Source organism: Agelaius tricolor, unplaced genomic scaffold, assembly GCF_023055355.1.
Source record: "Agelaius tricolor isolate 1412-34295 unplaced genomic scaffold, bAgeTri1.0.p SCAF_8, whole genome shotgun sequence".
NCBI lineage: Eukaryota > Metazoa > Chordata > Aves > Passeriformes > Icteridae > Agelaius > Agelaius tricolor.
The window spans coordinates 21,800,392-21,812,087 of record NW_027269268.1 but is presented as its reverse complement, the minus strand read 5'-3'; the positions used below and the strand labels follow the sequence as shown (position 1 = coordinate 21,812,087).

The 11,696-nt window shown below is 36.3% G+C and overlaps 1 protein-coding gene across 2 annotated transcripts in view; it reads right to left on the bottom strand.

Annotated features, from left to right (window-relative positions):
- Positions 1-3,217: 3,217 nt before the first annotated feature.
- Positions 3,218-11,696, bottom strand: part of RBM46 (RNA binding motif protein 46) — a 25,925-nt gene continuing 17,446 nt past the window's right edge. For both annotated transcript variants that reach the window (XM_071431928.1, XM_071431929.1), the window contains exons 3-6: positions 10,789-11,256; positions 8,815-9,597; positions 6,144-6,203; positions 3,218-4,805 (exon numbers count right to left, since the gene is read on the bottom strand). In XM_071431928.1, the coding sequence (XP_071288029.1) occupies positions 4,780-4,805; positions 6,144-6,203; positions 8,815-9,597; positions 10,789-11,256 (1,337 nt within the window). In that variant the 3' untranslated portion in view covers positions 3,218-4,779. The remainder of the gene's footprint in view (positions 4,806-6,143; positions 6,204-8,814; positions 9,598-10,788; positions 11,257-11,696) is intronic.

The following is an 11,696-nucleotide window of genomic DNA, read 5'->3' as shown; positions in this document are numbered from 1 at the left end:
GAGTGCTGGACAAACTGGGTGATGTGACTGTTACCTCTGGCCTTACTCTACTGCTTCCATAGCTTAAATTCTTGACTAGGATGAATGGATAAAATAAATATGATTTCAAGGGAGCTGAAAAATACATGGATTTTTTAAGGAGATACATGGAATGAAAATTTCATCAAAATACATGGCTTAAAAAATGTTCAGGTAGTTTTCTCTCATGAATGTTGCTTTACATAGCTGAGGTGAGTTTTGTAGGATGTGGGGGTTGCCTTTTTTACATTTTTGTCTGCTTTAAAGAAAAAAACAAACCCTTTCATCAGTGCTCCTATGATCATTGTTTTCACCCTAAGACTTTGAGAGCTGCTCACCACCCCTCCTTACAAAGCTAATGCTACAAACCAGCTGTTAAACATTTTCTGACCTACCTCTATCTCTGGCATGAAAACAGCACATTAAAAATGAAACATTCTGGATTCTATGGACAATATGACCTTCCATTTTCTTCAAGAGTTTCCTGGAATTTGGCACTTAGACCTTTTTTTATGGTCCTCCAAATCTGCTGTCATCCTGTAGAAATTCTGACATGGCTTGCTGTTTTTTCCTTGCACCCCAGGTCTTCTTTGCTATTGAAGTTTCTGAAGCATCTCCTCCTCAGTCAGAACTATTTAATTCCTGGAAGATTGATTGTGATATCTTCCTGCCCTCAGCCCAGATACACATTCCCAAGAGATGCTATTCTTCCTTAATTATGCTGAAGTTGCCAATGTTAAATTAGGTACATACAAACAACAGAATGTCTGAATCCACCCTCCTACTCTTGTCTTTCCTAGGAACGTGCTGCAAATAATAACACCTGTGAAAAGGTATTGGGAAATGGGAAGAATTGTTCTTTACCTCCCTTGCTGTCAAAGCTGTAGAGCAGAGACAAAAAGGCCTGGCCACTGCAGGGACCAGTATTTGCATGAATTTTGTTTTCATATACTAGTGAATACTTCCCTCTGCAGGAAGCTTTAAGCTGATAGCAGCCACAGCCTCTGGCAGTGTAGGAAAATATGCTCAAAGCCTGAAGCAGGATCTTATAGAAGATGTTTGTGTTCTTATATTCTTGAAATTTCACCCACCTTCAAGCAATACCTAAGATTTTCTCTCCATTCCCATGAGCAGCTACTCATAATCTAGAATTCTAAAAATTCGACCTTGTATGATAGTTGTTGCAATGTTAAATGCTTCTCCATGGTAGTTGTGCAGCATCTGTATTTTTGGAAAAGGCTTGTCCCATCTGGGTCATTCCTGATAGCAGGTGCCATCCCAGTGGCTTGAGCACTCCTTTCATGGCAGCATGGGCCTGGCTCCTGAGGTTAAGGGTTACTGATGCAGTCTTTGATTAAGCCATTCCACTCTTTCTGTCTCTTAAATCTGCCACAAACAGCTTGGAATGACTTCTAGCCATGGGAGCTCCTTGTTAGTAAGGTGAACAAGTGGCTGGCAGAGAAAGGAGCTCTCAATGACTGCTTTAAGCCTTCCCTTTCCTGGCTGCTTGGGGCCTGTCCAGGCTCTAAATGCAGGAAAGCTGTATTTGAGACTGCTGGATCATTACCCCTTTTCTTTCCTTTCATCTAGGTTGGACACTAAACAGTGTGAAGAGATGGTAAACTGATCATTCTTTGTTATACATGGCAACTGCTGTCAAGAAATTTGCTGAAAGAGAGGACTTAGAACAACTGCCTTCTTGGGGATTGCTTTTACCTCAAGAGTGTGCATTAACCCAGTATCTTCCAGGTGACTTGCTCTTTAATGCTGTTTCATACTTAACGTTTTTTAATTTCCATTAATTTACTAACTCTTGTTGATTGTTATATAGGATGCTAACTTTGGTTCCCCTATCCCAAACAAGGTAGTAATAATATTAGAGGGAGGAAAAAAAAGGCAAATAGATGAAAATGGTAACTGTAAGAATAATGTCCTCCTTTTCTTATTTAGGGCAAGTTTTTGATGCAGTGGGTGTAGCTCAAAGTAACAGAAATTTGCTTCACGAAAGTCAGTGACCTCTACTTTCAAAGAGGGGCTTTTAGTTTCTACACCAGTTACAGAACAGGGTCATACACCAATTTACTTTTTACATTATACAAAAGTATGTTAAAGAAAAAAAAAGGCAACACTGTGTTCTGTCACAACTTTTTTAGAAGAAATACATGGTGGTTTATTTTCCAAAGGTTAATAAGCTCCAGTGAGATTTTTATAAGCATGAAAAATATGTTTGCAATTTTGCACACTGATTAGAGATTTCTAATGATGTGTTCTATATAAACTTCAAAAAGCCTGAATTACAGCAACTGTGTGCTACTGCTGCTTCAGCTGCTCATTCCTTTCACCACTGTTCTTAGCTGTAGAACAAAGACAAATTCTGCCTGAGGGTTGTATTTGGCTGGCATCAACTTAGCACTCATTACACTCAAATGCTTGATAATGGTTTAATACTGTCACACATGTTGGCCATATTGAAAATAGTTGCCACAATAAATGCTCGTGTTAGTAATAATGGGATTTGCTAGTTTGTAGCAAAACTGGGGGTTTTTTTGCCTCAGTTGGAAATCTGATCAAGGAGGATGTTACACCCCCTGGCTTTCTACAGTACTGGGCATACCTCCTTTTGTTCACTGAGGAGACTTTAGTTTGCATCTCTTCTTCTGGTATTCACTGGTATTATGCAATCTTTGTGCACCTTGGGCCACAGCTCCCTTAATTAGCTAACAATAACAATTCTACCTTGGTTTGCTGGGTCCAGATTTCCATCAGAAATGCAAAAACCTAAGTCTTCATCAAGACACTTGAAAAATAAAATGAAGCTTATTTCAGCAGTCTGTAGACTAGAATTCTCAGGCTGTGAGGAAAATACTTTTAAATTACCAACCCTGTATCTTACCAGCCTTATACTGTATAATTCTATCTCAAACTGATTTTTTTCTTGGCCTTAGGAAGCACTTGGTTTTAAACATAGATTAAACAAGTTCCCTGTTGCCTTTCCTCATGAGTTTTTTAGGAAATCCTAACCTTTTAACAACATTCACATGCGATAAAAGCTAATCAACTAACTTGCCTTCCAATAATTACTTTTCTTTTTTAAGTCCTCACTCAGCCCCTTAATCACCCTTCCTTTTGTTCAGGAAAGCACTGGAGCTCTGGCCAAAGGTTGTTATTACAGAAAGCAAAGTGAATCCTGCAAAGTAAGTTTGTGAAAGTACCATGTCTAAAATAATTTATTTTTCTTTTACACACACCAAGTATGAACAGCATAAATTTAATATAAATGTTAATTCGCATACAGAAGTCAAACACATTATTTCAACATTAGAAATTGCAACATGTAAAAGAATTATTAGGTAGCTAATATCAAATGCAAATGAAATGAAACTGCTGTAACTGCACCTAAATTAACAGCAAAAAGGACAATTTAATATGGTGATGAAATACACTGAACCAAAATACATAGTGGACCACAACAGTTGATTGCTTTTAAGAAAAATTATTCAACTTGAAATCTTTCCATTGCATTGTTTTCTGTCTACATAATATTCCTTTCTGACAAACAATTTCCAGATACAACAGCTTACAAACAGTACTTGCAGAGGTGAGGCCCTTAGACATTTTAACCACCCGGTCCATTCCTTGTCAATGAACTGAAACTAGGTAAAAAATTCCAAAAATAAGAATGGTCTACAGTATTAGTTTCAGATTTTTAAGAAGGTTAAAAAAAGGCTGTTTTATTTTGTCATTCAATAAATAAAGCACTTGACTAAGAAATGCCAAATAGTCACAATAAAAATAAAGATGGCTCACTCAAAATGAATTACATATATCTGATTTTAAAAATCAACAACTATTTTCAGTTTAATGCTAAACAATGTTTTTTAAGAAGAACACGGCCTGATTAGAAAGTGAGCAAGCTGCTGTTCCACATGGCTACCACAGGCAAGCACAGGTGCTGGTTTCAAGGGACAGCCTGGATTAAAGTAAGGCCTTTATGAATATGAAAGCACACGTTTGTCCCAACAGGGAAGTGCTAACAACAGGAAACACAACCTAGTGAGCTGTACATAAAAGCACATGTAATCTGTATCTGTCAAGATTTTTTTTGCCTGTTTTTGTCTCCAAGAATTAACTAAGGTATTGAACCTTAGTGCTACGACTACAGCAATGTAGCCTGATGGTACATTCATTTAAAGTCCTTCAAAATACCAGTTTTCCATCTATGTACTGCTAGATCAGAAGCAAAAATTTTATTAGTTCTTTACATGTTCTTCCTATCAAATTTTGCATCAAGTTAATGGAAGCAAACTTGCAGATGGTGTGGAAGTCTCATATTATGCAGGTTTATGATTGCTAGAATGGTGTTCATTGTTTTGTTGGTGGGATTTTTTTAACATCTGTTTAAGTTTTATTACATACAATAGAAGCTGAAAAAATTCTGTGTGAAAATACAAGAATAGGAAGTGTGGCAAATTGTTTCAACACTAAATATAAATTACTGCTGTATAGGCTATTACAGGTAATAAAAATCTTTTAAACAAATTATATTTCAAAACCCAAATTTAATCAAACTAACCAAAACAATTTAACATTCAATTTCACTAATCTTTAAATTGAAATGCTTAATACACATGCTTTGAAGAATTATTCATCAATAAACATGGAATGTGAATTTCCAGTAATTACGTATCAGTGGGGTGTTCTTTTTCTTTTCATTACAAGATCCAAAGCAATAAATTCCAAATTCCTCTTCTTCAGGGATATTCAAACCAAGTAGGGTGTACAGTTGGCTGTGGAAAGAGAGGGGAGGGGGAGGAAAGCGACTTTGATTTCAGCAAACATACTGCATTATCAGTTTCAAGATGGACTTAATAGTTAAGATAATGGTATAACAAAAGCATTCAGAGTCTTATACCAATGTTGTGCTTTTCCCTTTCCTCTGCAGCACTAACACTAACTCAAAATAATTAAGAAACTGTATAGTCAAATGCTCAAAGGGTTTTTTTTCCTGAGAGTTTTATAGTTTTAAGAGTACTGAATGCATTTTCTCACCATATATACACACACGCACACTTTGAACTGAACTAAAATAATAACCCTTTGTTTCACCTTCACTGAGTGCAAAATATTAATGCAGACAACCCTCAAGTGCATATTAGGTCATTGTTCTGAGCTATCTTAGCTACATACATTATACATACTATAGCAGCATTCACTCATATTGCATATTTACCACCTTAGAGTCTACGCTCAACTAAGCACCAAGTTCTGCCTCATGTACTCTGCATAGACAAAACCCAAATTCATTGTGATCAGCAGTGGAGTAGAAGAAAACATGTCAATTATATCCTGCTTTGAAGTGACTGACTCTACAGAAGGCAGATAAGCTATTCCACAGATAAAGTCAGTCCAACATTGTTGTGTCTGTCTAACTTACTCTTTTCCAAGTTCTCTTACACAGACCAAGATTTCCAAAATCTGTGTTCCCTGTCCGTTAGCAGCAGCCGAAAAATAACTGAACTTTTGGGAAATGTTTTGTGCGCCTGGGATTAGAAACTTCCAGCAGTAAAGTTAACACACAGCAAGGATTTAATGCCATTTTCAAACTGCCTTATAAGCTTTCAAAAACCATTCTCATGGCATTCCAAAAAAAAAAAAAAAAAGAGAGAAAGAGAGAGGTCTCAGAATTGACAGATATACATGCTTAAATTCATCCACAATAGCATATTCAAAAAAAAAGTCAGAGGAGACAATAGTCTCTTTTACATGAAACTGTGCACCACTTTTGTACATAAACTTATGTGCCACTTTTGTACATAAATTTAAACCCAAGCTGGAAAGGCAAATAATTAAGAAATGACTGAAAAAATAACTCAAGAGTCATTTTAGGAATAAAAGCCATAACCTTCTTTGTGCTGCACAACCAACACAAACATCAGACTGCGTGATCCATCAGCAGTATAGGAGAGGTATGGTCTCCTTTGGAAAAAGCAACAGAGAATCTCTGCAAGCCACTTCAGAGCTGTGTCTGTGAGGAAAGTACAACTTCTCTAACAAACAGTGCAGCTAAGACAATGTCTCTCAGAGGGTAAAAAGCCACAATGAACAATCCTGAGAGGCTTACTCACCTTTACTATCCCACCATGCTGCATTCAGGGACAGCAATGTTATATATGCTTGCTCAGGGGCTGTAAGGAAAACCATTATGTGTAAGTCATCTGATAAATATTTCAGACTTCTACATTCATACTGTTAAAAAACTTCTTATACTACATTCTGAGCCTTTCTAAAGATCACAAAAAACCTCCAAACCATGAATTACCACTTATCATCTGTATTTGCTAAACAAAGCCAGCAACTTCTGTATTCTTTTCAAACATCCTACCATTTATGGCTGTTGATTGTTCCCTGTCAGCATAGTTTTCTGTTGTCAGGGAACAATCATGTTTTCTAAAAACCATCTTTTTCAAAATATTCAGGTGACACCAAGTGGTTAGTTGTTGTAGTGCTGTCTGCTCAGGTCTGCCCTGTACCAGTACTATATAATACTTGGTAAAAATCAAGTATTCTGTAATGCGTGGAAGGAAATACAGAAATACATACCACAAAAAGAAAAAACTTAAAAAAAGCCAGAATGCCTTGAGATTATTAATCAAAGCAGCCCTTTCTCATTTACTTACCTTAGAACATCTATATTCTTTAAAAAGAAAAGTAACAGCGAAACCCAACCTCCTGTACTCATCATCAAAAATTAAGTGGCCAAAAAATTAGGTTCCTGTAAGAGAAGTTACTTACCAAAAAGAATTAGCCCCTATATCATCTTTGTACACTCATGTTTATAGTGAGTTGCTTCCAAGAAACACACTCAGACTTTTCTCAAATCACTGCTAGTTATCAAAAAAAAACACCCCAGACAAAACCCGCAAACCCCAAAGAAAAACCGCAACCCATACATCCATCAGCAACATCAGCATCATTCAACACTTCCATGAGAAGGAAGGACTCTGTCACATCTAGCAAATCATCTTTACCTGTAGATATTTCTTTCAACACAGAATATATATTGAACTGGAACAGAGACAACTTCTTTAGATTAGATTGGGAAAGGAAATTGTACTTTTAGACTCCCTAAGGCTATGTTTCAGCATCACAACAATGCCAAATCAAAAAGGGGGTTTTTAATCAACATGAAAGATGTGTATCTTTCAAAAGTCAGTCTTGTACACGTTTGCTTCAAATCAGGGCTCTGCATACTCTTTGCAGGCCCAAATCCTCACAAACCAGAATGCACAGAGGCCATCAAAAGAAAAAAATAAGTGTTATTCAAAGACAACAAGACAGCATTACTAGCAGTAGGGCATTAGGCAGACAGCTGTAAAAAGCAAACCTGGTATTTGGGAACTCTGCTAAATACCAATTCACATTAACTGTGATTGTATGGCACATCAAGTGGAAAAAGCTTTAGAATTCTATTAATTTAAATCCACTTTAAAACATTTTCCCTACAGTTATAATTTGTAATTGTAACTCAGGAGATAAAAATCTCAACACATACTTTCTTATTTTTTTTAAATAGTCTGCATCGGGATTTGCCCACAGCTGTGAATAATCACTCTTAATCTAACTTTAATTGTTCCCTTGATTCTTTCCCAGAGAAGTACAGCAGAGAAAATAACTTAAGGTAATGAAAGAAGCAAACTGGGCAGGTACATATGCTCAAACCTGCAACTGTTCCTATTCTTCTTTTAAGAAGAGCCTCACAACACTATTTTGAGTTTAGTACCCTTTTTATCTTTGTGTTTAGGATTACATGGGTTATAATGGTGTGGCCCAAATTTTCCTAGCTAGAAAAATATGGAAACAGACACTCAACTAGTCAAATGCTGTGTGTACAAAACCAGACACAGATATTTAGACATCTATTATTCAAAATCACTTCGGCCATATGAAAGCATCACCTTCTAGAGGTGTCCCAATAATGTAAACCCAGCACACCACTGCTGAAGTGGACACAATGTATAAGGCTTTGTGCTTCAGAGGTTCTTCTTCCTCTAAGACCTTTTGGCCACACCAAATCCAAACCCAAGGAGAAGAAAGAACGTAAGCAAGAAGCTTGTTTACATTTTAGTCATGCATTGCAAAAAAAAGGCATCACAGCCAAGCCTGAAATAAGTCTGCTATGAACTCATCCAAAGGAGAAACCTCACCACAGCCTACATACATCTCAAGAGACTTGAAGAACAAGTGCTAAGTAGCAGTATTAGGAAGAGAAGAATGGTAACACTATTTTAACAGTGTACTGCAATCACTTTTCCAATTCACCAAAATTAGAACAGGTGAGGGAAAAAACCCAACCAAAGAAAAAAATCCCACCCCCCTGCCCAATTTTATAATAGAAAAACTTTCCTCTTCTAGTAGTTGCATTCCGATTTTTAAAAAATGCAACATATATAAATGAAGATGCTAGAAAACAGACTTTCAAAAAAATTTTCAGCATTGTAATCATCTCACAGATGACCTTAAACCTAAGTTACTTACATGCCATCTAATTCTTCCTCATACATTCCAGTAGATGAATGTAAGCAAAAATTACCCTGGCATTGGACTGTTTAGATACTTAGAGTGCTTTCTTGGTGCTCTCATCTAATGGTCCAGACTTGACTGACACAAGAACCAAGCCTTCTGCAGACTACTTTTTACAAAACATACATGTGTGCCAAGATATGTATACCAAGAACCATTTAAAAGTAACTTTTCTAGCTCCAGTTCTTCATACATAATCAAAATGTTTATGCTTACCTAGATGTAAAAGTGTGAACTGTGCTGCCAATTCCTTTGCATCTTCTACTGTTGTACAGAGTTTTTCTGGCATGAAATAACTCTGAGAATCATCTGCAATACTAGAAATAAGCACCTTGTACACCAAGAGTATTTTCCCATCCTGACTTGTGGTTGAATACAAGCAGTATTCTGGTGGTGCCCAGCTATTTTTATGGCAAAAATAATCCAGATGCATTACTGCAGAACTGAAGTGACTCAGCTTTAAAGAATACATGCTAATTGGAGTAAGCTTTATTCCTGGAAAAATGGGATATGTACTTCTTTCAACTTCAGGAGGGCTTGGACTGTGCTGACCATTCAGACGAACTGAAAGACCTGCTGGTTTCCCCAAGGATTTTTGAGTACCATCATCTTTGTTAGGAAACCCTAAGAGGTTTTCAGAACTGGGACTTATCTGACCATTAAAATGCTGCTTCCAAGGACTTTCTTTGTTAACTGGCTTCGCCAGTGTTACCTCAATGCTAGCTCCATCAATGCACTTTCCATTCATTATAGACATAGCAGCAACTGCATCCTCACGGTGGAAAAAATGAACAAAAGCATAGTCCCTCAACTTCTTCACACGTTCAACTACTCCTGGCTTGAACTTGTTGAATTCAGCTTTGATTTTGTCCTCTGTAGTAGATATCATTAGATTTCTCACATACAATACTTTGACTCTCTGCATAGTTTCTTCATCAACTACTTTCTCAGGATCTGCCCAGTCTACTTGAATAGTATGACCCCAGGGCTGGAACGTTCCTACAGCAAAGAAGTATTATATAAATAAGAAACATGCAAAGGAAAGCAGAATCATTCTTATCGCCTATCTCTACAAAAAGAAAACATGATGCATACCACTAGAAACTGGGTTTTGTTGCCTATATCTACTAAATTTATCTGAAATTGTTAAGGTAAATAAGACTCTGCAAAAATGACAAGTGCTCTGTTACCTTTGGGTTCATTAAGCACCATAAGCTGTCAAAACAAAGACTGTGACATGCACATAGAGACACACAAAAGAAGACCAAAAGTAATGGATTTAAAAAGCTACTAAACACAGCCTCTTCAATAATACTACCACTTTAGAAAGCATGGGCAAGACCTGGAAATAGTTATCTAAATGTACAGCTTCAGCACAACCCTTACTCTATGTTGCAGCAGATGCCAGAACCCAAACTAAAAGAAAAAACCAAAACCAAATCTGCTTTGTTACTCATGCCAACCCACCATTTCGTGTATCATAGTGGTTTATTTCTCCATTCAGTGATCTGGAGGTATTTCACCCACCACTTTGCATATAGATATATTTATATATTTAATTTTTTAAACATATATATACACCAATTACATTTTGAATATATTACATATTATTACAATTATTATATTGATACTTATTATATATTTTATATTTTGTACATTGTATATACTTTTGCATATGTATTCTTTTTCTTTCAAAATTATTTTCTAGCAGAATATTAAAGATCTACCTTTTTTTAAAATATGAAACATTCATGTATTTCATAGTGATGAAAATAACATTACTCATGACAACCCACAGAAAATACGAGGCATATTCAAGGCATTATCCTTTCTAAGCTCACTTTTAAGAGAATTTTAGTGCAGAGCCTTGTGCACATAAATGAAAACTGAATGCGTGCCCATGCAAATACATATTGGCATAAACACCTAAATTACATAAAACTGATTTCTATTTTTTAATTGTCAGAACCACCTAAATTACAGCTTCTTAAAAAAAATAAGTTAAAAAAACCCCACAACTACAAAACATAAAAAATAAAATCATCCTTAGCCAAAAGGCAATACTGCAGTTTTGTAACTCTCAAAACACCTTAAAGCATGGAAAACAGAAATGATCCACCATCTCATCCCCCAAGAATATGGAAATAGATACTCTCCATAAAAACTCAGTTTAATTACAAACAGATTTACCTGGGATTAGTCGTCTTCTAGCCATTGCAGCTGCTCTGTGAGATTCATATTCTACAAAGGCAAAGCCACGATTTTTAGTTTTGTCAGTGGCATTTGGATAAACAATGACATCCACCACTCCTTCTGTAACTTTTTTCATTTCATTCAGTATTTCTTCTTTCTTCTTATCTTTAGGAATCGCTCCAATAAACAGTCTGCAGTTGTCCAAGCTCACGCAGACACCAATAAACTTCCCTGGACGAATTTCATAATTATTAAGAATCTTGATGGCCAGCTGGGCTTCCTCTTTAGTGGTGTACATGACAAAAGCATAGCCTCGGTTCTCACCGCTGAATTCCATCATCAGTCTGAGCTCATAGATCTTCCCGGCTCTCTCAAAAACAGGAACCAGTTCATCTTCATACATATCACGAGGAATCTTACCCACAAAAACTTCACAGCCACGAGGTGGTGGAGGACCTTCCCAACCTTAAAATAAATTGTCCAACAGCAATCTTAGTACAAATGCACATTTCCCCCATATCCACTTTGAATGTGGAAGTTATTTATTTTTGGTCTCAGCTGAAAACTAGCACATTCTATTATGTCTTATTTCTTTTATGTTTAAATTTTTAAAAATGCGAAAAACCTAAAGTTTGCATTTCTTTAAGTTCCATCTTCTAGGCTTTTTTCCAATGTAATCTGTATGACAACACACTGAATGTGTTTATCAAAAACACTGACAGGTTTACCAAGAGTCTCTATTTCAATAATTTTATGCCCCTTACAATTTTATTTCAGTTATTAATAAAACTGATATACCTAAGAAAGATACCTAGGTAAGAACTTCAGTTGTATTTTCTACTACAATGCTTTAAAGTTACAAAATGTTTCTCTGCACTTCTTGCCCCCATATTTTTATAAATTTC